This window comes from Siphateles boraxobius, unplaced genomic scaffold (assembly GCF_051911475.1).
Source record: "Siphateles boraxobius isolate OS27281-9 unplaced genomic scaffold, OSU_SipBor_1 8, whole genome shotgun sequence".
Classification (NCBI taxonomy): Eukaryota; Metazoa; Chordata; class Actinopteri; order Cypriniformes; family Leuciscidae; genus Siphateles; species Siphateles boraxobius.
In genome coordinates, this window is record NW_027509208.1 from 8,652,263 (window position 1) to 8,678,774 (window position 26,512).

The window sequence follows — 26,512 nt, forward strand, 5'->3', positions numbered from 1 at the left end:
CAAACACCCTTCAGCTATAGGTCCAGCACTTTTCCCTGATGGCTCGGTAACAAAGTGAAAAGATGCACGCAAAAAAAGACGAAAAAAAGTACACCTTTATTTTATTTGATGTATATTTCTAAAAAAATTATATTGTCAAATAGGCCTAAGCAAACTACAAATTTATATTATAATTGATTGACTCACAAAGAAAGAATAATAGGGACGTTTTGTTAAATGCATTTTATTGGTAAATGATTATTTGAAAACTCAAATTTGTGTGTACAAAATCCAAAAGCTACGTCGTTTTTAATCCGTTTTGAATTTGCTTAGGATGCCAAAGTGAGCATGACAATATATCCAGCCCAAGTTTTATTTATAGTAAAGAAAGTCTGAATCACATACTGCCATATGAGTTTGAAGAAATTAATGAAGTCAGCATGGTATTTTCCTTTTTGCGGAGGAGAGAGAGAGATAAAGATGCTTAGATGAATGGAAAAATAAACGCAAACAGGAAGCAGGCCAATTTGCCAATGAAAGCATGAAACATGGATTCTTGTCCTTCTGACATGTAATACCAGAGGTTGTTAGTATAAACTAGTGAACTATTCTCACATCGGTGGAACTGTTCTTATGATGGTGCCATTGAGAAAAGTCTCTCTTTGTCATGCGGTCTGTTATTATTTAAAGACAAAGGATAAATATTGTATACCCATAAACCTGAAACTGTACATGATCTTCTATAGCTAATCCCATGAAACCCACAGGTAATGTCCAGATCAAATTTCTCCCCAACACCAAAAAAGAGAAAAACAAATATTAATTGACATACAAAGTAATTTACTAATATGATCCCTAAACTTTTCCATTAATTCAGGACACTGAAACCAGATTTTTGACCCCTAATTCTGAATTTTAAATTGCATCTGGTATGGTCTTTTATGGTCTTATGATTTTTGATGATCGTCATATGTTTACTGTAATAATATTTTAAATTAACAATTTTAAATTAAAATTAATTAATATTTAAATATTTATAAATTTTATATTTCATGTTGTTTACGCATAGGACTGAATTTTACATTATAATAATGAGAGGGTAATAATAATAGTAGACTATATTTATGCAAAATATAGTAATCTCTAGTCATCTTTTTTTAACCCAAGTGGGGGCTGGGGTAAAATGTGACCTGGAAAGCACTTTGTGAGATTTACCTAGTTACATATCACATTTCCATCAATGAATAACCAATAAAGCACTGACTGTGAACAGTGCTGCATTATTTAGAAGTGCTTATCTGACAATGAATGAATGAATGCAAAGAATGATGACAGGGAAAAGCTTTGGCTGATGTGTTTGTCAATTCTTTCCCTGACCGCTGTGGCCCAAGCATATTGAACATCATCATCAGTCAAGATAAATCCATATTAATTACTTTGAAATGAATTCATGCCAAAGACACTTCTCGTATATCCTGTTTATTAATTTTGGATTTTCTGTGCTTTTGCTTTGCTTGTTAGGTCAGTTACACCTTTTATTAACAGGAGGAACATCTTGTATTTGTCATCTAAACATCAAAGTGACCCAATGTTCCTCTGATGCTTTTTAGGTTTCCTTGTTATAGCAACAAATCAGACTTTCCAATTCTGGCACCTATAAAAGGCTGGAATGTGTCCAATCTCCTTAGAAAACATCTCATTGTCTTGTGCTGGTCTGACCTTTTAGGATCTAATTAGATGATGTTTTATGAAATTGTTTTTGCTGAATCTCACATTTTGAGGACAGGTTGTGGGCTGGGTGCTGTGTGAAGCATTCCTCAAGCTTCTCCGGAAAAGGCCAAGCCTTGTCTGTCAAGGCACAGTGTCTTCTGATGAAATGTCATGCCTCCTCATCATAAAAAAACAGGATTCGGGGGGATGCTGTGCTAGCCTCTTTGTGTTTCGCTCACTGAATATTGTTGGACTTGACGGATAAAATTTGATTGCGTGGCATTTTCACTGTTTCTCTTCTTCGCCCAGCTTTGCTCAAATCTCTCTGGAATTCCAGTAGAAAAGCAGGGCAGGGTGGACCAGACGACCTGCAGCTGGCCTGGTGTGGCTTGTCTGTGTCCACGCTCATTAGTTTCACATGAGCCAGACCGCCTCCGCTCACAGGAAACTGCCACGGGGTGTCCTTTACCCCTCCCCACCCCCCATATCTGTCTCCCCAGCTCAGAGAGAACTACAGACACCCTGGAACAGAGAGTCCTTTATACCAGTGATTTTCAATGGACATTGCTTATGCTCAGTGGTCTGGTAAAGTGTTGTACCCCAAACACATTTAACTTTCTCTCACACAGTCTCTTTACCCTCATGCTACCATGCAAACTGGATGTCATTGGCATTCACGTGTGGCAGTGGAATTTAGTGCATGTTATGGCACAAGAACCTAGGAATACATCACACAATGTCTGTTTGTTGTTGGGTCAGGAATATTCCGCTTTGTAATTTGGAAGAGTAAAGCTTGATTAAAGGAATATTCAGGCTTCAATAAAAATAAAGCAAAGTCAACAGCATTTGTTGTCAGCATTATGTTTATTATCTCAAAAAATAATTTGTACTAGTTCCTTTTCTTTGTTACTGGTTACTGTGAGACACAGTTTTGTAAAAGAACTACTGTTTAAAAGTTTGGGGTCAGTAAGATTTTCAAAGAAATACATTTTGTTTAGCAAATATGCAATAAATTGTTGAAGTTGCAGTAAAGACATTTATAAAGTTAGAATATATTTCTATTTATCGAAGAATTTGTTTTCAACATTAAATGGGCTATATGTAAGAATTTTCATGTATTAATTGCTTTTTTTATTCACAATGTGTAAATAGGTTGTAACAACTTAAACAAGACCTTCCCTAATACCTGTGTTTCCTATGAAAGCCTGTAGATTTATATTTCCCAATATTACAGTTTTTACTGTATTTTTAATCAAATATATAAATACATCAAATGTGCATAAGAGACTTCTTTTTTCAAATACATTAAAAAAAATCTTACCAACCCCACATTTTTAAGTGTGGTAAATTGTGTATTATTCACATGCGTAATTTTTGTGGTTGTTTTAAGGTTTGAGGTTTGTCATAATGGCAACAGTATTGTCAAGACACCACAAATGAAGTCGATTGAGCTTAACTTGTATTGAACCTGGAATATTTCTTTAAGGCACTGTTGCAATGTCTGATGCCCTTTTTATGGTGTGCTATGTTGTTTTGTGTAGTGTTTTACTTTGAAAGAACATCTTTTTATAAGCGTTGCAGCCCTGCTTCATTTCTAACCACAGGGCCTGATTTAATCTGAGTCCACAAACACCCACCATATGGGGCACACCCAGTTGGATTGATGATGGCAGCCCTTTTAAGGGTAGGATCCACACAGAAAGCCCCTGTCATCAGACATAGTCAAGCTGAAGAACAACAACCGAATCTCTTCTCTCTGCGTAGCATTTAGGAAAAGCCCAATATGAAGACAAATCACAGTGTTTCAAAAGCAGTGCTTGACTGTTTCAGACATTAAGAGCCTGTTTAGACAGCCCATCTGAAACAGGTGCTTCTGTTAAAGCTGACCTTTCTTTTATCAAGCTTATTGTGATCCTTCAAAACCAGAGAGAAAAAAAACATTGATCAAAGATCAATTTCCCTTTTCCACTGAAGTCGATTTAAGATTGAGAATGAAGCTTGGTCAGAGGCCACAAGGAAAAGCACCTCTTGCAATTGATGGAGTACACCGGCTGATTTATGTGACCCAGTTTGAGGTTTGCAGACGCATAGGGCACACATTTCTCCGTTTCACTCTGTGGTCTCTCTCTCTTTTTTAGATTCATAGATTTATCCAAGTAAAAGAAAACGTTGGCTTTCTGAAGCTTTAAATGTCGTTTTAGGTGGAAGCATACCTAGAAGGCTTGAAAACCTTGAGGTGCATTATTGATACTTTCCCCTGCAGCAACTGTGAAGAGGCTCCCTATTGATTTGCCTAATGTGGCAAAACTGCTCCACTCTCCTGCTTGCTTGCATAACTGTTGTCTGTGTCAGCGCCTGTTTTGGAGCTCTGCAGTATTAAAGAACTGTTCATTTATTCCCTCTCCATTCCTGTCACTCATGTTGAGAGACAGTTGTTGCATCGGACACTGTGATTATCATTTTTCACTGCAGAGGGTTTATAATGAGCCTTCTGTCCCTCAATGTAGGCCTTATCTTTGACTTACATTTTCAGTTCTTTAAAGCAACTTTATTAAACACCTCACAATGCAGTGCTACTTCACCTGATGGAGGGTTCAGCTGTGCTTAGTGAATACAAATTCAGCAACGCTCGTCAAGTTCAGAGTCGCTGTGAATTCGCAGTAATTGTAAATTTGATGTGTTCTCCAGTGGCCTGTTTATGCTTTGCTGGAATGATGAAATGTGTGATAAACTTTTGCTCAGCTTTATGCCTCACTCTCTAAAGATTTTCTTTTGACTGGAGCTTGTCATTTTCTTTTTTTAGTTAATGATGTGACATTTAGACTCTTGTTTCAGCTTACAGTACCAGTGAAATAAGCTGTTAGACAGGTGAACACATCTGATTTTTTTATTAAGACCCACGGGATGTCAGAGACCACTCACATATGCAGGGTAAAATATATGAAAAATGCATCAAATTTCCTTTTTAATAGCCTTGACATTGAACTTCTCTGGTCTACTTTACTTTAATTTTATTGACACTGTTTGGATTTCCTGTTCTTGTTTAATATTATTATGTTTATTATAGTGGTGGGCCGTTATCGGCGTTAACGTGCTGCGTTAATGTGAGAATCTTATCGGGCGATAAAAAAAATATCGCCGTTAATCTATTCTCAAAGTTGGGTTGGGATCATAAAATAGCTTTTTCGAATATCGTTATATTTTCACGCAAATTGCGCAGCAGGGTATTTTCCTGTCAGGGACACAAGGTGTATACTTTTACATGTTACGTTGGGCGATCGTTCCTCTCGTTACTTTACATGTTGTTAAATGAGTTTATTCCAAGCGCGCTGTATTTTATGGGCATGAGCGATGCTCAATTTACAAATGAATCACTCTTTTGGGTCGATTCTGTTCAAAGACTTCATCAAACAAGTTGGCAGATCTGTCTAAATCAGTTCGCGAATCAGTTCTGTTCAGTCCTCACGCACTGAATCACTGAAGCGCGTTCAATCACACTCGACACGGAGTCGTAACAGGAAGATTTAAGAACACCAAGAGCTACAGTTTAGTCAAGTGAAAGCAAATCTGCAAATGCATCATATTTTTTGCCAGCGATGAAGATGTTTATTAGTTGAACATCTTCGTAAGCTGTCTGTGAATGAATGATACCACAGGACGATACATTCGATTTCATTTCATTTCATTTCAGGTAATACATTTTGCAACCAAACAGATTATTACGCCAAGATAGCACTACTAAAAAGTATGACATTATCCGTTGGACATATACATTAAATTATAGGCTACAAAATAAATAAGCTACCATTGTGTACAGTTTATGAAATGAACACCCGCCATCCCGCGGTAATGTGTGTGTATTGCGCAGGGGCATAGTCACACGAATAGTTTACATTGATTGAAACTAATTTGTTTAAAAAGGATGGGGCTTTTGCCGGTAAAGGCAGGTTCACATAAAATCATTATGACATATGACATTATTTTTTGATCTAACGAGCATCTGGTTTGGCGATGCAAAAACGGACTGTAGCTACATCGTGCTTATTGTTTTTTTCTTCTTCCAATTAGCCTAAGTTACTATGTTTTAAAAAAAAAAACGACGAAAACATGTTACTTGTTCAATTAATAAACAGTTTGTTTGATGACAAATCTCTAAAGATGAAATTGGCCTCCCTTTCTGTCATTGTAATTGTGCGTTTTATTTATTTATTTTATAATTTTCTTTGAACGATATTCGACTTTTGCTCCTCTATTGTCGAATGGCATTTTTGGCAGAAATTCACATCCCTACATGAGGCAAACTATTCTCAAAGACTTACTTTTAGACATTATTTGGGTAGCACACATATTCTGAATGCCTTCGGCAGAATTCAAATGAGCCATTTTAATCTAGATTAATCTAGATTAATTCCAAGATTCCAGTGAGATTAATCTAGATTAAAAAAATTAATCGATGCCCATCTGTAGTTTATTATTATTATTATTATTATTATTATTATTATTAGTCATGCCCTTATTTAATAATAGTAGCTATTATTATTATTATTATTATTATTATTAGGGTTTAGTTCATACACTTATCTCACGAGGCAAGACGATACACAATATTGGGTTCACGAAAACAAATTGAGACTATTTTAATGTTTTTTTGTTTGTTTTTTTAAATCTTCAATGAGAAAATATGACTGGGAAAAAAAGTATTTTATTTGACTGAAAGTCACAAAATGCAAAACAATGTAGGTGCATTTTGAAATGTTTTAATTAAAGGCTCGCCCACACTAAAATATATATTTTAATTTTCAAAATGTGAGAGAACCGCAAACATGATGATAAAAACAAAATCATAGATTTAACGGTTTTGTTCTTATAGTGTGTGGAGTGCTGCGATGTGACCAAGACAGCACACCACACACTAACAGATTCCATTCACAAACAACCAGTCCCGACCGCAAACATGGGAAATCTAGTAAACGAACATGGCGGACGACGGGCAAGAAGAAATGCAGATTAATAGCTGATATTTACAGAAAATTTAGTGAATAAAAGGAAAAGGTTTGGACGAGGTTGTGTTATGCTTCCGTCAGCTCGCTTTCTGAATGGGTATTGTTTCATTCCACATGACAAGCCACAGAGCGTGCGCATGTTTGTCCTCAGGGTTCCCACACTCAACAAGATTTCTGATTCACCAATTTGAGATCGGTGCAGCCCCGATGTTCTTCAGAGCAGATTCAATCACACTTAAAACACCTCACTCCACAGGAAAATATAAGATAAGATAATCTGTAGAACCATCAAGATAATCGAGACTTTACCTAATGGAGTGTGTGGGAGCCTTGATCTAGGGCTGTCATGAACAATTATTTTGGTTATCGAGTAATTCGTTGATTATTTTGACGAGTAACCTAATTGGATAATCCGATCATAATCAAGACTTTGCAGCCTTAAAAAAGGGCCAATAATGCGGTTCATGTATTCTCGTCTGTGGAATGTGCCCCTTCGTTATGCCGGTTATAAATTGACCTATGGATAAGCCACGCCCCCAAATGCGATGAGCCAATCACAGTGCGCATAGCTCCCAATACACTCGGACATTCTCTGCTTCCACGTCCATTGAAATGCATTGCAGTTAATCAGTTTTCATTCATTTTTTATGTTTTTTCTTGTCATTTTAAGTTTAAAATGTTCAAACGGTGTGCATGGAGTACATGCAACTCTGACACTAGGTATCCCGTGAGGCTGGGCGACAGTGTGTATTTTTTACCCTTTCCAAATTAAGCCACATCTCAACCGAGATAAGTGTCTGCTCTGGATTAAGTTATGCGGTAGACCACAGCACCAACTAAACTTGGATAAATTAAACAAGGATGTCTACATCTGTTCTAAGGTACTAACGTTAGCATAACATTAGAAAACGTTAACGTTAGCTTCTAGCTGCGCTGTACATCATGTCACTTAGCTTCATTAACGCATCTGTAAATAACCGAGATAAATGTTAGCAGTGTTGTGCTGAATGATTCATGTAAATACTGTAGCACCAAACTAACGGAGGGGTACTCTTGGTAAAGATGGTAAAAAGGCTTGTCCTGGAAACGTATGCAGCTTAGACCTGTACATATTTAATTTGATCATGAACCATTAATTACATATTAAAGCACAACATTTTTGACAACTTTCTACCAAAACAACTTGGGAACTTTGTGATTTTTTTTATTTTTTTTTAGCAAAACATGTAGCCTTTTCACTCCTCTTCAAAATAACTAAATATAGCGCCTGTCACGAATGTTGACCGTTTGTCCGAGTGAGTGGAGGGGGCGTGGCTTAGCCATAGGTCAATTGCAGTCAAAGATATTTTTTTTAAATCAAACACTCAATATTGATCGAGGATTAGTAACAGCCCTAAACTAATTATCTTGTAATGAATGCCACTTCAGTTCTACTTTGAGTATGAATTATTATTTGCACTAAAAGATATAACAATATAATGCACGCACTGTAAACGTTTTTGCCACAAACTCAACTCCAACATGCTGATATCACTAGACGGACAGCTTTTCACCTCGACGAGAAATATTATCATGTTTTAATATTGCAAAATCTTGTCGCACAAGATCTCGTCATACCCCTAGTTTTTTTGGGTACCCCATTATTTTTGTTATTTTTGGTGTTATTAAGATAGGAAAACCAATAGATTATTAATTATTAATAATAATTAAAACACTAATTGCTGTAATATTAATAATAAATACTTTTTCATTGCTTGTTATTATTTTTTGTATAGTATTCTATGAAGAGACACATATTTAGAATCAGGCAATGTCAAAATAAAGTGAACCTGCAGAGCTTTCTTTTCGCATGTTATAAATAATCCATACTGTTGACAAAGCTGAAACCACTGCAACCTCATTTCTTGTCAGTCAATCCAAGATGTTGTCCGGGTCGCCTGCCACAGTGGCTGGCAGATAAGCAACATTACCTGCCATTTTGCAAAACAAAGTATTGGCTAGGGACAGGTTTTAACCTTAAACATCTGCAAAATTGGAAATATTCAAGGACAAAGATCAAAAAGTTAAATGATAGCCCCTTTTTGTGAAGTTGACTTCTAATTGTTTTTGGTGAAAACTTTGTTGAAAGGGAAGTTGTGATAGTCTTTTCTTCCCTATTGTTATGGAAATAACATCACAATTATTTCCATCAAGAAGTATGTCAATTTTTGGTCAAGATCTTGTATTGACAATGCAAGAGTCAAGCACTCTGTAAAGTCTACTTCATCACATCCCAAAGTCTTTTGATTAATTTCAATTAATGTGTGAAAATTATTTTTCATGCTCCCTCCCAACCATTTCACAATTTGAGCCGGATGAATCTTGACTTTATCATCTTGAAATATGGACATGATGCGTCTTCCTACATGGTTAAGTAATGAAAAGCTACACACTCAATTAGGGTTAGAAGAATTGTTGCCAAACATATAACATGCTAGAAACATAATAATCACTGCAATAATGATCCAACCATAGACACTTACTAAGCATTTGCCTATTTAAATCCAAACATCAACCTTTTTGTCCGAGCAGTGTATATCTTTATTGTGAAATGCAATTTCTCATATCGTGGAATAAGAATTTGGTCATATCGCCCACCCGTAGTAGGAAGTCATTTTATTTTAGCCAGACTGGGGAATGTTGAGCTGCTGTGCAACTGACCATTTATATGAACTGGATTTCCATCAGCTGAAAGCACATTGCAATGCATTTACCCTGTAGACAGCTTCGTTCACACCCTGTTAGAGGAAAAGAGTCTTGATCGTTCTGACCTCTGGGGATTTCACAAACAACACAGGCTAACGTACTTGCAGTGGACATCTGCTTGGCTTATCTGTATAGTTAAAAGTAAAGATGATTATTTTTGGTCTCCGTAGGCTTTCTGCTTGGCTCAGCCGGGGAAATGCTTCACTCTGCACCTCACTCTCAATGTTACAAATTGGTATGTAAAGCGTTTGTCTCCCCCAAACTGTTATGGATTCCCCTTTTGAGGAGCTTCCAGCAGCGCAAATTTGAAATGTAATGTGAAACACAAATATCTGGATGGAGCAATAGCTCTTCATCTGGATAAAGAAAACACCCAGTCTTCCACCTCTCCAAGAAAATACACAAGTTGGCAAGGAATTAACAGCATTCAGTTTGTTGACTGGTCAGTTCAAAGGAAGCTATCTGGCTTTCTAGAAATTGTGTTGTGCCGATTGTGTGAACTTGCAGGGTTGAGCGCTGAAGGCCAAAGCAAGGTCAATAGGCCAAAGTTTGGAGATTACAGAGAACTGAAAAGAGACATGAAGTACTGTAGACATTGTTTAGCTTGAGTAAACAAGCCAGTTGTGCCTCTGTGTCAGATTGCATTAGCATGACATCAGTGGGAGGGTTTGAATAAGTCAGAATCCTCCAGCAGTATTGTAATGGCCTTCAAGAGCAGAAGTAAACATCAAAGCTCTTCCTATGTAGTCAGTTTGATTTTGGTTGCATTGTTTATTTTGTTTCTTCTTTTCAGATTTGAACAAGAACAATTCAATTTTACATTTGCACTTTTCCTTATATTTTGAATAAGAAATATTTTTTTAGAAATGGGTAATATATTTTTAAATTATTTTATTGCAATTTAATAACAGTTATTATTGCTATAATATAAATTGTTTTTTTTTGCTTGCCCAAATTTCATGACTATCTTGTTGACTTTTTATGTATTAACTCTCCCCCTTCCTCTCTCTCTTGCCCAGGAATGACAGAAATCGGTGCAGTGTCGTCACATTCATGTAGGTCTTGTTGAGTGGAGCGGTGAGCTACTCAGTGCGTCGACGCTCGAACGGAATGATCCAGCAGGGTGACTAAGAGCAGGAAGAAGGGGGGAGAGGATGGGTGTGAATGCCTCCAGCTACCCTCACTCGTGCTCCCCTCGATTCGGGGGTAACCCACAGACCCAGCAGACCTTCATAGGTAAACTCTCATATGAATGCTGTTACAGAGATATTTGTCCTTCGTAGTTTAGCAACTACTGTGATCGATGACAATTTAAAAGGTCGGACAGCCTGAGCACTATTACATCTTTTTTTGGCTGTCCGAATGCATATGTCAGCGGGAATCGAGACCTAAACTTCTCAAATCACCTTGCAATATGATGATGTGTTTTTCAATTACAAGAAAAGGAAATCTCTCTCAAAGACAGAAGTTCCTCTTTGACTAGAATATAAAATAGTTCTACATTGTTTTTGTTAAAAAAACCCCAACAACAACAAAAAATTCAATGATCATGTTTCGAAACAGTTCATCAGTACAGAGAAAAGTAATCTCATTACATTGACTTCACCAGTCTTCATATTCTTTCACTGTAACATCTTGTCTGTATGAATTTAAAGGCTTGGAAATTGTATCACAACTGTCAGCAGTTGCTTCGTGTGGTTTTATTTATTTATTTACTTTCCCCCCCCTTTCAGTATCCCACAGAGTCTGGCTCTAATGGCATATTCTGATGTGAATATTTTCATGTCTTTGCTGTCTGTGAGATCAGTAAAGTAATGGTGCTTTCAAAATGCTAAGCCATGCATGACAGTGGGCCTACAATGAGAAATGGAACATTGGATTGAGACGTAAAGTGTCGTCAGGGAGATATTAGCCTTGCTGGGGAGGACATTAGATGACTTCATAGTTTCCTTTTTTGGCAGGTGAAAATTTAGTGATTTAGAGGGGGGAAAGTTAAAAGTACACATTAAGTGGTTTGGGGATGCATACTTTCCTTTTTCCTTTACGCCAAGTAGTGATCTCTTGCATGCACTATTTAAAAAAAACAACTTTTTGAATTTGTTTTAATTTTCAAAATGTCTTCAAAAAATAGCATATTTCGTTTTCTTTCTTTTTTTTTTTGTCTAGTCCTAATGGATGTCTGTTATAAAGAGACAATTCTTTGAATCTGAGTTCAATAAAAAAATGTTACTCTTATTGTGTTCAATTTTCTCCATCAGTCTTATGTTATTAAAAGTCAAGTGCATTTCAGAATTGTTCTAAAGCACTTGCAAAAAAGGAAAGCTCTGTGGTGTTGCATTTATTTGGAATAAACTTTAATTGTAACATAGGCAGACCTCAGAATGCACATTTTCCTGCTGACAAAGCTTACATGGCGTGTTTCTTTTTTGTCACCAGGCGCCTCCTATGCACCACAGGGTTATGGCGGCGAGTCCAAGCTCTACAGCCTAGAACATGGCCCTGAAAAACATCAGGACAAGAAGAAAAAGAGCTCCGGTTTGGCTACGCTCAAGAGGAGGTTCATTAAGCGACGCAAGTCCAGTCGTTCGGCCGACCATGCGCGACAGATGCGCGAGCTCCTCTCGGGGTGGGATGTGCGTGATGTCAACGCCCTGGTGGAGGAGTATGAGGGCACAGCGGCACTCAAAGAGCTCAGTCTACAGGCGGGTCTGGCCCGGCCCGAAGCTCGCACACTGCAGCGTGATTTGGCCACCCTTTATCAGCACAAGTACTGCACCGACGTGGACCTGATCTTCCAGGATTCCTGCTTCCCAGCACACCGTGCTGTTCTGGCCGCCCGCTGCCCGTTCTTCAAAACCTTGCTTTCTTCGTCACCGGGTTATGGGGCTGAGGTGTTGTTGGACGTTGGGACTGTGGGCATGGATGCGCCCATGTTCTCCTCGTTGCTGCATTACCTCTACACAGGTGAGCTCGGCTCGGAGGACGTGAGGTTGCAGAACGTGGATGTGCTGGTGAGACTGAGCGAGGAGTTCGGTACGCCCAACACCTTAGAAGCCGACATGCGAAACCTCTTTGAGCACATGCCGTATTTTGACTCGCTGCTGAGCTTTTCCTCGGACTCTGAGCTGGTGGAGGCCTTCGGAGCAGGTGGACCTTCTCCTAGTGGCATGGGAAGTGGAAATGCAGGGGTGAGCCACAGCTTGCCTGATGAGGAGCTAAGGGCCCATAAGGCAGTGCTCTCGGCGCGCTCACCCTTCTTCCGCAATCTTCTGCAAAGACGCATCCGCTCGGGTGAGGAGATCACTGAGCGCACTCTACAAACCCCCACCCGTATTATCCTTGACGAATCCATAATTCCCAAGAAATATGCCAGAGTGGTCTTGCACTGCATGTACACAGATGCGGTTGACCTTTCGCTGGTGCTGCGTGGGAGCCCTTCCGAAGGCAGTCTTGGTGAAGTTCAGGCGCTGGTGGCTGGGAGAGGGTTCATGAGCCGAGCCGAAGAGGCCATGGAGCTCTACCACATTGCCCTCTTCTTGGAGTTCAGCATGCTTGCTCAAGGTAAGTCTTTGCTTCTCTTTTATCCATTATTTCTAGTCTTTCTCTTTTGTTTCCTCTCATTGCTTCACAATCACCCAGCTTTGTTTACTGCTTGATTCGTTCACAAGCTGTCAAGGGATGACCTGAAGAACAGGGTGGGGTTGCTTTAGTTTATTCGCCTCATGTTGGGATTACTGTTTGTGAGAGACTCCCATATGTACCCAACAACGATGTACTGCAAACTCTGCTCTCCTCTTAATACCCTCATTCAATTCTGCTTATATTTATATTACTTGGGGAAACAGGGTTTCTAAGGAATGCAGAATTGGTCCTGTTAGGAGTATAGTTAATAATGATCAAAGTGACATTAATCTGCTTCAGGGCCGACTTTCTGAAGAAGCCCTATATTAAACACTATTTACTTAGTGTATGTATGGTAGGGGGTAGAGGAATAGGTCACCCACCTCAACACTTGCATTTTAGATTTAAATTTCTCATTTCTTATTGTCAATGTTTACTGCAAGGTTCAGCTATTGATTTATGTATAATGTCCTGAGTCTGTAGTTTCTAAAAATGACTTTATTAAGCCAGTTCTTATTGGTTGGGCTGTGCTCATTGCTTAGGCTCTGTGATATAGCTCAAGCATCTTGATATTTTGTATGCCTTTTTGATGAGGTTTGATATTTCTCTCTATTCAGTCCTTCAAGGAAAACGCGGAGTTGTTTTGTGATTGTTGCGGGCAAAAATCCTTGATTATGCGGCCCGTTTTCTTAAAAAATGCGATGGAATATGCAGGATATTTATGCAATTTTATGTGATGAAATTGCGGGAACTTGCAAAAACTGCGGTTTGATGAAAAAGAGAGAAAAAAAGTGATTCCCCAACACCCTGTTCTCACTAGGCTACTAAAGACTCTTGTAAAGAGTCATTTCTTATTACTTCCTATGATAAGCAAGCATACTACCTCACAGAAAGTGCTGGAATATTTCAGTTCTCATCTTGTTTTATTTCAGACTTAAATAAAAACATCAAACTTACAAAACATTGAGTCAAACAAGTTCTGTAGCTTTACAAAAGGAATATGCTACAACTTCTGTAAAAATGAATAAATAAAAAATAAAAAAATAAAGTGTGCTCCTGTTTTACAGCTTTTCGATGATGTTCACGTCGCGTAATTACATCTCTTCATAACGTTCCCATGGCAACAGGGGGAAATGGCTGCTCTTGTGTGAAGCAAACACAACATTTTTCAACTTTCTGCTAAGATATGTATATAAAGAAAATACTTTTTTGCAACAAAAATGAGGGAATTATGAAATCATGCAAGCCCTGCATATTTTGTGCGGAAATCGGCAATTTATGCGGCGTATTTGAAAAAATGTAGCCCCCGCATAAATATGCGGACTTATTATGCACTAAATCATGCGATCGCATAATCGCGTTTTTGTGGAGGGACTGTCTATTACATGTTTAAAAGGTTTATGTATAGCCACTTATTTGTTAAGTACATTCAATATGTTTTATGCTAGAGTTTAAGAGTGGAAAATAGTGTTGTGCCGATAGATGATAGTATCGTGTATCGACGATAGTCAGAGATCTCGCCGATGGCTGTTGCCTCTGAAGATTTCAAGACGATATTTGGCTCGTTTCCCATGAATGTATTAAATATTTTATTTGAATTATTAAATAAATAAAAATAGTATCATTATTATTATTGTTTTTATTAATAAATGAATTAGGCTACAATTAATTTGCCCTAGCCTATTGTTCACATTAACATCACCGCAAAGCCTGACCGACGCTTGCAACACCACACACATTAGAGTTTTAAAAATGAGAATTAGGCCTACTCTAGTTAAAATGTTTAAATAAAATAAAAAACTAGGCCTACATATAATTTCAAAATTGAATCGCAAGGATAGATAGCCTATATTCACAATTTCACATGAGTCATGTCATGAGCCACGGAGATTATTATAGTTTAATAATCTCCATGTGTGGTTCTTCGTGATCGCATTATCGTTGGGATATTGTATTGCGTTTTCTTTGCATATCACATAGCCTAAACATACAATTTTATTGATACTAATAGGCTAGTAATACAATAACAAATTGATATTAATATAATTGTGTAATTAAAATGATAGGCTATTGGCTAATAACAGTCTAATAGGTCCGAAGTCCGAACACACAACAATCAGTCAACAATAGATCAGCTTTATTTCAAACAATTTAACGATGACTTCTTACGAATACGACTTGCTGTAACACGAAATATTGTACATAGTTGGCCGTTCAGAGTAAATAAAGTGCAGTGAAATACTTAAATATCAGCAGACAAAGTATCCTATAAAAGAGAAATACTATCAGTCTATTGCAAATAAAAAAATAGGCTTTAATAAAAAATGACAAAAAAAGAAATACTATCTGTCTATTGCAAATAAAAAAATAGGCTTTAATAAAAAATGACAAAAAAAGAAAGAGCAAAATAATTAAATTACCTCAAATGTTCTTGAATAAACTTATTCCTAAAACAACCACAAGGCCAGAAACAATTAACTGTTTTATGCCATTCAGGTATCTATGTCTACAGATTTCTAGCTAAGAAAACAAGCTGCTTTACTCTCTCTGGTTTGAGAAGGTTGCGGTGGGGAGTAACTATGTTACCCCTGCACTGAACACGCGCTCTGATGGAGTGCTGGTTGCGGTAATTCACAGGTATTTTCTAGCCATGTTTGCCATTAAAGGAAAGCGGCTTAAGTTTTTTCCCCACCATTCCAGTTGCTTATCATCACCATCAATAACTTCCTCTTGTAAATAGGATGTGAGCTCTGATTTTGCTCGCTGGTATGCGGGGATTGTGGTGGACATACCCTGCTTCACTCTGCCCAGAAGATGTCCTAGTGTTTTGGCCCTTTTAGCCGGCTCTACTTCAGCTGCTGCACCCGCTACTTCTGTTTCATCCTCCTCCTCCACTCTAATGCGTACAGGTGTCTTGATTGTGTCTTTTGAGAATGCAACCATCTCAACCTCAAGCTGACTTTTGATCTCATCAAGGTGTTCGGCATCGATATGATCCCCCTTATAGCGTGGGTCAAGGAGGGTGGCTTTGCGCATCAACTGAAGTCTGTTGTCGTCATATTTCGATTCAAGTTTATCTAAGATTCCCTTTTTAATTTCTGCCGTCATCTTTACATCCGTCTCCTCCTCCATCAGGATATCCTTCATGTGATGCAGCATGGGCAGCAGAGATGAGACTGTCACGTAATTCTCATCTGATAAAATATCAGTAAATTCTGCGACAGGCTTCAAACCATCTTTGACAGCCTCAAGTACAGCAGTGTCCTGCCAAGTTACGTTTGGGAGTGTGCGACAGCTCTTGTCATCAGCAAAAACCCATTTGATTGCAGGGAGTTGTTCCAGGATTTTTACCACCATTGCATACATTGATCCCCAACGAGTTGCACAATCCTGCAATGATAATAATAATAATAATATAATTAATTAATATAAGTAATAATAATAACAGTAATAATAAGAATGCAAATTCTTATTTGTATTATTATTAATTCTCCTCTCCTTTTAGCTATTAAAGTTTTCCTTATTTTCAGTGGTCTACTATTATTATTATTAGGATTAGGCTTGGATTCATTTTTTTTTTATTAAACCAACAAAATTAAGATTTGTTCGTTGACTTACCGTTACCAGCATAGTTTGAGGTAGATTGAGCTGTTCCTGCGCCTTGCGGAGCTCTCGTCGACTTTGCCAGCTGTGAGAGAATGCTCCATTAATTGCACGACAGATACCAAAAGCACACTCAGTTCTTGCCTTTTCCTTCTGTAGTGAATAATTCACTGCCACATTCAAGTTATGGCCAAAACAGTTTAGCCATGGCCATTTGAGCCCCCTTATGGCCTCAACAATATTTGCCCCGTTATCAGTAGTGATGCAAGATTGGGACATAGAAGCAGGGTTGGGCGGTATTTCGGTAATATCGTATACCGCGGGGTCTTAAAATAGCAACGGTATCAGTTTCAATACCGTCATTACCGGCACTTATATATAATAAATAAATATAATTCATTCAATGCCTAAAAATGCTTATGTAGTTGTCATCAAGTGACAGTGTGGAGGAGAAAGAGAGAGAGAGAGAGAAGGGAGAGGCGGTAAATACTGACTAGGCAATTTGTAAATGTTGCAATAAAAAAGGTGACCGCGAGAGATGGAAACACCTCTAACCTAATGTCGCATCTCCGAAACAACCACCCACTCAGTGCGGCGAGGATGCATTTTGCCCCGAGTTCATTAAATAAGCACAATCGTTTATATTTGTTAAAATATTATAATGTTATTTTTTTTTACGTTGATAATGAAAACTGAACAGCACGAGTAAGATGGGATGCATCGGGAGTCAGACATTGACCACTTAATTAAGTTTCATTTCGTAAAAGGCCTTTCTTTAAAGTGAATTTCGTTTTGTATAAATTGTATCCTAATTTTAATATTATTTTTTTTTATCAACCAATAATAAATAAGAATCAAATATAGCAGACAACATAATCATGACATGATCGTGCGCTGGCGCACCGCGGTCACTTGCATTGAAATCTCATCATAAATTAACCGAAACTCAGTGTATATCTCACAGACATGACAGATATCTAAATAAAGCTTGAAATTTCATTAAACGAAACAATTCAAAACGAAAAGAAATAGGCCACTCGACGATTATTTAATCCATGATGTGCATTTCTCTCTATGCGCGTTCATACGGAAATGGCGATCATCAAATTAAACGAAACTATTCAAAACGAAAAGAAATAGGCTAGCCTACTCTCTGATTATTTAATCCATGATGTGCATTTCTCTCTATCGTTCACTATGGAGATGGCTATTCGTCAATTTCTTTAAACGAAACAATTCAAAAGGAAAATAAATATAGGCAGCATACTCTCTGATTAATCCAGGATGTGCATTTCTCTCTATACGCGCGTTAACCACGGAGATATCAATCGTCAATTTCTTTAAACGAAACAATTCAAAACGAAAAGAAAAAGGCTAGCCTATACCTTCTGATTATGTAGTCCATGATTTGCATTTCTCTCTATATATGCGCGTCCACTAGGAGATGGCGATCGTCAACTTAATCTTTGCAGCACTGACAGAAAAGTTGTATTAACTTGTTAATTTAATTTAAATGAATTAATAAAATGAATACAATTGTCATAATTAAAATAATTAAATATTATTAATTGTCCCATTTTTGCTCATTTATAAATGGTATTTATATCTACCACCCCCTCAGCACCTGGGTTAAACAATTATTTGGCGCCAACATATTATAACGGCCCACGTATTAAAAATAGTCGAGTCTAAATAGGGCTACGGCTCATATTACATTTAATGCCGTCAACAGGGATCAGACACAACATGCACGGGTTGGCCTTGATTGTTTTTGTGTGTTTTTTATGCCCGATCTGGTATTCAGTATCTGAACGGTGTAGACACAAGCCAACAGTTTGGTGACGCTGTCTGAGCCTTATGTCATAATTTTTAATTAGTCACGGTAATACCGTATACCCCGGTAAAATAGGGAGGAGGTTTGACGGTATCAAAATTTGGATACCGCCCAAGCCTACATAGAAGAGAGTAAAATTTCTTGTAAGACCTCTGTCAGTGCCTCAGCCAGAACATCTGAAGTGTGGTTCTCCGGGATGAATGTTGTGTCAAGACATTTTGCGTTCAGTTTCCAATCCTCTGAAACATAATGGACTGTTACGGACATGTAGGGGGTCATATTTATGCTAGACCACATGTCTGTGGTCAAAGCGACAAAGTCAACTGCTTTTAAATCCTTAGTGATGATCTCCCTTGTTTTGTTGTACAGATCAGGGATAGCTGTTTTGGTGAAATACTTGCGCCCAGGCAACTCGTACTGTTTATCAAACGTCTGAAGTAGTTGTTTAAAACTTTCCTTTTCAAGTCTATGATAGGAAACCATCTCCTTTGCGATATACTTAGAAACAGCTGCCGTGCACTGGGCCCATTTTTCACTGTTCCGTTTGTACTTGGTGCTTTTTGAAAAAGCTTTGACGATGGATGGCTGATGTGTTGGATCTTTGCCAGCCGTCACTCCAGCTTTTTTTGGCGCAAGTTCAGCAGCCTCAGCGGGGTGGTGAGTTCGCAAATGTACGAACAGGTTAGTCGTTTGAGACTCTCTCACGCACACAACTTTCGTGCAAACTTTGCAGATTGCTTATGTTATGTCTTCCGGCTCGCCTTTCGCGTCTGATTTAAAACCAAAAAATTGCCAAATAGGCGAAGTGACGTTTTTCTTGTTAACCAACTCCATCTTTGCTTGCAGAATTATTGACAATGATTCAAATTTCCAGTGCGTCATTTCCCGAGATAAAAAGTAGCCTAATGTAAATTAATTAGATAATTAAATAAGTGAAATATGTAGAAAAGTACATAAGTTGATAAATTATTAAATAAATTAGGAAAGAAGTAAATGATTGCCCCGCCCGCCCCTACGCGATAATATCGTGTATCGGCGATCTCACAGGCTGACGATATGGCGATCTGAAAATTAAGCATATCGCCCAACACTAGTGGAAAAACTGGAATTTTACGGCATAATTTTTCACTAAATGAACCATTAGCTATAATATGAAAAATACTATGGATTGTTTTCATTAATGCTCTAACACAACACTCTATGCACCACAGTGTTTCCCCTAGAATTTTTTTCAGGGGGGGTGGAAGACACCCCAAAACTACTAGTGACGTGGAGCGGGCGTGTTATGGATACATGGTGTAAATGTTTTAGTAATCAAAAAGCATGTCTAATTAATTGAAATCATGAAACTTATACAACATTTAAAAACTAATTCTATGAAATGTTTTTTTTTCACACAAATTCTGTTTTTTCTGGTAATCAAATGAAGACATAAAACATTAATTTATTTTAATCATATGAAATTAAACAAACTTTTTGTCAAATAACGTGCTGCACAATGAGCTTTACTATTCAAATTAAAACACGGAAGAATTTTTTTTTATTATTCTTACAAATAAATTATCATTAACTTCATTTTTTTATTAGTGTTAGTATTATTATTACATTGAGACATATCTAAATTCTACTGTACAACAGTAATATATTTCTGTCAAGTTAAAACCAAACTTTTATTTTGACAGGTTGCCGTGAAGACCTTTGAGTTTCTGTGTTTGACATGACGATAGTTTTTCTCAAATGAAGCTATTGTTCACGAAGTGACTTTCAGACCGGAGTCTGGAGATCAAGTTCATGCATTCGTGTACTGTGCTTCAAAACGTCACACGTGGTTCAGTGTGTTTGTGTGTGTGTGAGGTACATGAATCTGCGCTTCGTCTGCAACATTCATTCACACTGAACATGTAGGATTCGGATTTAAATTGTCTTTTTGCAGTTTAATATTCACACACATATATTCATCAAAGAATTCACAAATTCTGTGAAATTCCGCGTTATACAGTACATTCCGTTTTTATGACTGGATTCCGGAAATCATAGCCGCTAATAGTTACTACATGGAGCTGGCGTGTCTGTTTTTTTTTTTTTTTTTTTTTTGCTTTTTATATATATATTTTCTCATTCTTTTAGGCCCCCTCCCCACCCCAAAAAATAAGTCAATGTTGGGGAAACACTGCACCAGTAACAATATACCTATAATGTGTAATGGTGCACCTATAATGCTACGGTTCAAAAGTTTGGGGTTACAGTTTTTTTAGAATCAGTAAAGGCATTTAAAATTTTACAAAACATTTAAAAAAAAATAGATTTCTATTGAAATTTGTCAATAAAATCCTGAAAATATTATCAGTTTCCTCAAAATTATTAAGCAGCACAACTGTTTTAAACCTTGATAATAATAAGAATTTTTCTTGAGCACAAAATCAGCATAAAATGATCATATGATACTTAAGACTGGGGTAATGGATGCTGAAAATTCAGTTTTGCCATCACAGGAATAGATTGGATTTTTAAAATATATTAAAAGAGAAAACTATTATTTTAAATTGTAATAATATTTGACAATATTAGGACTGTCACTAACTACTAGTTTGTTAGAGTAATCGGTCAATTATTTTGACGATTAATCGAGTGATGTAAAAAAAATAAAAAATCTGGTAATTAAAATAAACCTAAGCAAACAATAGCCTTTAAAATGACTTAAAATACATATATAATAACAATGAGGCAATAATAATTTTCAATTTCAATTAAGGCAAGTAATCATATTGTTTTATTGAACAACACTGTTAAAATGCATAACGTTTTATAACAAATGCCTGCAGATGGTCCCAATTCCCTGGTGATTGTTGTTGTTACACTTTACAGCTCAAATCCTTGTTTAATATTGGCCAAACATTCAACTTATTTGTCCATTCAATCTTTAATATCTGGCCACTTCTTTATGAAAGAAATGCTACAGCCACTCTCATTTCTTAAACAAGAATATGTAGACCTCAAAACATGCAGACCTCAAAACATGCAAAGTCAGAGCCAGGGTTTAAACTATTAAACTTGCTGTTGGTGTAGGTTTATAAATGATTTACCTTACAAATCTGATCAAATGGCACATATTGCGTTCCCAGATTAACTTTATAAGCCAACTAAACAGCATGTGCAGAGATGGAGTTCGTGATGCGCTCCACGCACGTAAATGATAACAGTTTGTGTGGAGCAGCATTTACTTTCTGAATGGAGCCGCTCTGAGACGCGAAACATTTTTTCTTTTTTTTATCAAGAACTCTAATTTAATTAAGGAATCGTGACCGCCCCACACATTGATCAAATAAATGTCAGCTTTGGTGAGCATAAGACAGGGTTCGTACAAGGTGCTTAAAGTGCTTGAAGTACTTGAATTTGACTTTTTGAAATTTAAGTCCTGGAAAACCCTTAAAAACGGCCATATTTTTTAAGAGGTACTTGAAAAGTGCTTGAATTATTAAAAATAGGGATGCACCGATATCGAGCTCATGTACTCGTAAAAATGCTCTGATACCAACAACCGAAAGGCCTACCAGGCAGCGTGTGTATAGTAACACATAGCTGTGGTGTGCGTGCACGAGCTGATCAGAGAAAACCGTGCAGTGGATTGAGCGCGCAGCGGCACAGACACGCGAGCTGGTCGAGCACATTCCTTCAAACAGACATCAGTGGAAGGTTTGTAGTTCAGTCGGATGTCAATGGCAAAGAAAATAAAACGAGGCATGTAGCTTATTATTAACGTTAACTGACGAGAGAGAGCGCAGTTCTGTTGAATGCTCTTGACTGCAGATCGTGTGATATTTGGATAAAAATAAATTGTATATGTAAGTAAAGTAAAACATGTGTTGTTACCTAAATTGTATATGTAAGTAAAGTAAAACATGAATTGTTACCTGATTTATGTATAAAGAGTGATTCCCTACATTATTACTGGACGTTTGCAGTCAAGAAGTTCCGTGAACGCAAACCAGCGTCTCCGCGCGCGAATACTGAATTAAATTGTCTTTCACGTCTTGCGCTTGTACGGACAAATTCACACAAAATTATGTAAAAACGCCCATCTTGGCGAGTATCCTAGTAAACAAAGTCAGTTATATCTCAAGTGAACGTAGCCATGTTCAAATGGGGTCCGTGAGTTCGGTTTAACAAACCCACTGCTGTTTTAATGTTAATCAAACAAGGGACAAATAAATTACTCACTGCTCTTGCCTAAATAGGCTACCCTTTTCAAATTTACAAAAATATCCATCTATATTTAATTTATCCAGTAATGAATATGCAATTTTTTCACATTTGATTACTTTATTCAAATTTCTGTCCCGGTTAGATCTACCCGAAAAACTCTAAAAACACTGTTTATTTTATTTGTAGCCTTTCTTTGTTCAATTGTATTTATTAGGGCTGCAACAACTAATCGATAAAATCGATTATAATCGATTATGAAAATCGCTGTCAACGAATGTCATTATCGATTAGTTGGTCTGCTTACGTCACGGGGAGCGTTTACTGGTACGCACACACACGCAAGGACTCTCTCCCTCAGGCGCTCTGCCGAGCGCGCGCGCTACACGGTTTGGAGCAGTCTCTTCTGTCTCGCATCCGCGCTCTTACTTGCGCGCTCTAGATTTCGGGAGTTTGAACTAATTCGCGGGCATCAGGGAGCCGCAATCAATATGCGGGAGACTCCCGGGACTTCCGGGATGTCTGTATTTTGTCTCGAGCATTAAGTGTGTTCAAATCAGTTCGCTCGCAACGTAAGTGATGGATTAAAATAGCGCTACCGCAGAAATAGGTTAAATTAAAACGGTGTTTACAAAGTGAAGCATTAAATACAAAGGCAGTTAATAACAGCAGCAGTAAAATATTGTTTTTTAGTCACTGAACTCAGTGGTTTTCAGCGAATGCTTGTGCACTAATGCATAATTTCTCCTGTCCTTTACTCAAGCCTGTTAGCTTGCTGGGTAACGTTACCTCCATTCCGTTCTCTTTTTATAGCATTTGTCTACTAAGTTTTAATTGTTTTTCAAACGCGATCTACTGCGGCTCTACATTCACACAATTGTTTTCAGTCTTTCTATATTTATTTAATCAATTTATCCTTATATTATATTCTTTTATATATTATATATATAATATATATTATATTCTTTATCCTTATATTCCTTATATATAATTAATTTTAAATAAAAATTAAATGAATTATATATTTTAGATGTTTTTAGTTTGTTTTTAGTTCAGATATTCACATCTGAACAACATGTCTGTGTAAATTTGTTTTAACAAAAATTGTGTTAAAACATAATATGTTGGATATCATTTTTTTAACAATAATCATGTTTGTCAACTTGCCATCAGCAATTATCATTAAAAACAATGCAAATATTGATATTAGTAAAACTCAATGTGTGGCTTTTGCACTTTTTAAAGTACACTTTTACACATAAATACCCTGATTTACGGTTTTATTTGGTTATAATAAAAAAAAAATCTAATTTAATTTCTATCCGATTAATCGAAAAAATAATCGTCCGATTAATCGATTATCAAAATAATCGTTAGTTGCAGCCCTAGTATTTATTTGTAAGTTGATTATTTGTTCTTATTTTGTTGCTGACTGCTTACCTTTTAATAATGTTTTAAATTCACATTAATTAGGCTGGCAGTTTTTGTTGTAGTATCAAAATTGGATTAAATAATTGATATTTCACTGACCCAATCCTCAGCACTGAACCTTCTGGAGCTGTTCTAGTCTTAATATGTGCTATGGTATTCAATGAAAGATAAAATATGATAGAGCAATAGAATGTACAGTAACAGAAGCTCATACAATGCATTTTAGCAGGCTTAATAAAGCATGAAAATAATTGAAAGAAATATATATTTGATGAACAAATTAAGCCAACTAATATGATTTAGGCTATATTCTTTTGGTTTACCTACTAATACATTTAAATTACAAATGCAGTGAAAAATCAGGGATCGGTTATGGTATCGGTATCTCGTTCTGCAAACATTGGTATCGGTGCATCCCTAATTCAAAATATTGTGATTTTTTTTTTTTTTTTTTTTGAAAAAATACAATAGTTTCACGCTAAATCAACGCTGCAGCCCATCTGAGATATAGAGCCATTTCTCATGGCTATGAGCATGATATTAAGTATATAATAAGTATATTATGCAACTTTCATTCTTCAGGTCAATATATATTAATGGGAAAAAATCAGTTTCAATATCCTTTCAATGGTTAAGGGGATTTCCCATGCCTGACAGCTCTGGTCAATGGATTGACCTCTATGAAGTGAAACATCAGATACCATATATATATACATTTAATTTGAGTAAAATTATTAAAAATAAGTGAAATGAATAAAAATAATAAAGATATTGTTTGAAAAGTGCTGATTGAAGTCCTTGGAATCCAAAAATGTAGTGCTTGAAAAGTCCTTGAAAGTCCTGGAATTTCATTTGACAGAGTCTGTACGAACCCTGATAAGACACTTCTTCCAAAACACAAAGTCATACTAACCCCAAACCTTTGAACATTAGTGTATGCACTGTAGCGTCTGGACCAATCACACACACAAATTATACATTTTACCTAATGAATAGTCCGGCAAACTCACTCTCCCATCAAAGACCAGTGTAACTTCCCCCCGAAACTAACATCCCAATGAAGCTAACACCACTGGCAGAACTCGGGGTCCTGTTACATAGATAAGGATTTTTACGACCTCTAAAAGGGAATTCCTGAGAGATGTGACACTCACTTAATTCTCCTGAGAAGGAGAAATAAACCCTGTTAATCATATATAACCACTTGAGAAATGTATAACATGTATCTAATTTTCACATCTCATGATTTTCCTTCTGATGTTGTTTTGGCCTATGTTTTCTTGTAAACTCGAATGGGTTAATGTTTCAGACTTTGCTTACTATGGTTAGCCAACATCATATGGCATATTTGGTATCTATAACTTGGTACTTTGAAGATCGAAAGGTGGGACCTTTCTAAAGGCCTCATTATGCTTCTGCGTCAACTCCACGGCGTAGCTACGCCGTCACTCCTACGGCGTCGTTGCCGTTTTATGGTTCTGCGTCAGGTTGAGTTGCATCGCGGTGCATCTGACCAATCACAGCCCTTGTGGTCTGCGTCGCCTCGCCTTACAATTTTTTGGAGGTGCACGTCGAGCTACGGCGGAGGGGTTCGCGGCGACACAGAGGGGTCTGCGGGGGTACGCCGTCGATTCGACGCAGAAGCATAAAACCGGCTTAAGGGTTTATATTGCATCTCTTGACTCTCCTCTCTCTCTTGACCCTCTGGACCCACTTCACGCTCTGAGCTTCTCTTAGCTCTCTCTTTCTCTCTGTCCTTGCTGAGAAGTCCTAATGTGAAGATGATGCTGAACTAGAAGTCCCTCAAGGACTCCCAAGTTTGTGCCAGGCTGCGGCCTTGTCTTTCCATTCACCAAAGATCCTTGGACTCCCACTGGTTCTCTCTCATCAAGACAACATTATCAAAGATTCATTATTTTATTTGATACATTAAGTCTCCTTACCCCTTTTTAAGAAGGGCGTGTTAGAACTAAACGAATGGGTATGCTCAAGGCCGTTGATCTGCTGAACTTCAAACAATGCTATAACTTCTTGCTTTCCTGTATTTTGCTTCAGCTCTCTTTCCCTTGGTAAACTGTGTGTGTGTGTGTGTGTGTGTGTGTGTGTGTGTGTGTGTGTGTGTGTGTGTGTGTGTGTGTGTGTGTGTGTGTGTGTGTGTGTGTGTGTGTGTGTGTGTGTGTGTGTGTGTGTGTGTGTGTGTGTGTGTGTGTGTGTGTGTGTGTGTGTGTGTGTGTGTGTGTGTGTGTGTGTGTGTGTGTGTGTGTGTGTGTGTGTGTGTGTGTGGTTTAAATGTTTAGTCTAGTTCATAAAATGTTGTTCATGTCACACGTGAAGTTGTCCGTGTCTCAAGCTCATATCTGGAGTCACTAATCATAGATTTAGACTT

At 37.4% G+C, this 26,512-nt stretch overlaps 1 protein-coding gene across 1 annotated transcript in view; it reads left to right on the forward strand.

The window, feature by feature from the left end:
• The window catches only part of btbd7 (BTB (POZ) domain containing 7), an 80,258-nt gene that overhangs the window by 24,575 nt on the left and 29,171 nt on the right, over positions 1-26,512 (forward strand). The window contains exons 2-3 of the mRNA XM_077219440.1: positions 10,457-10,673; positions 11,874-12,998. Of these exons, the coding sequence (XP_077075555.1) occupies positions 10,592-10,673; positions 11,874-12,998 (1,207 nt within the window). The 5' untranslated portion in view covers positions 10,457-10,591. The remainder of the gene's footprint in view (positions 1-10,456; positions 10,674-11,873; positions 12,999-26,512) is intronic.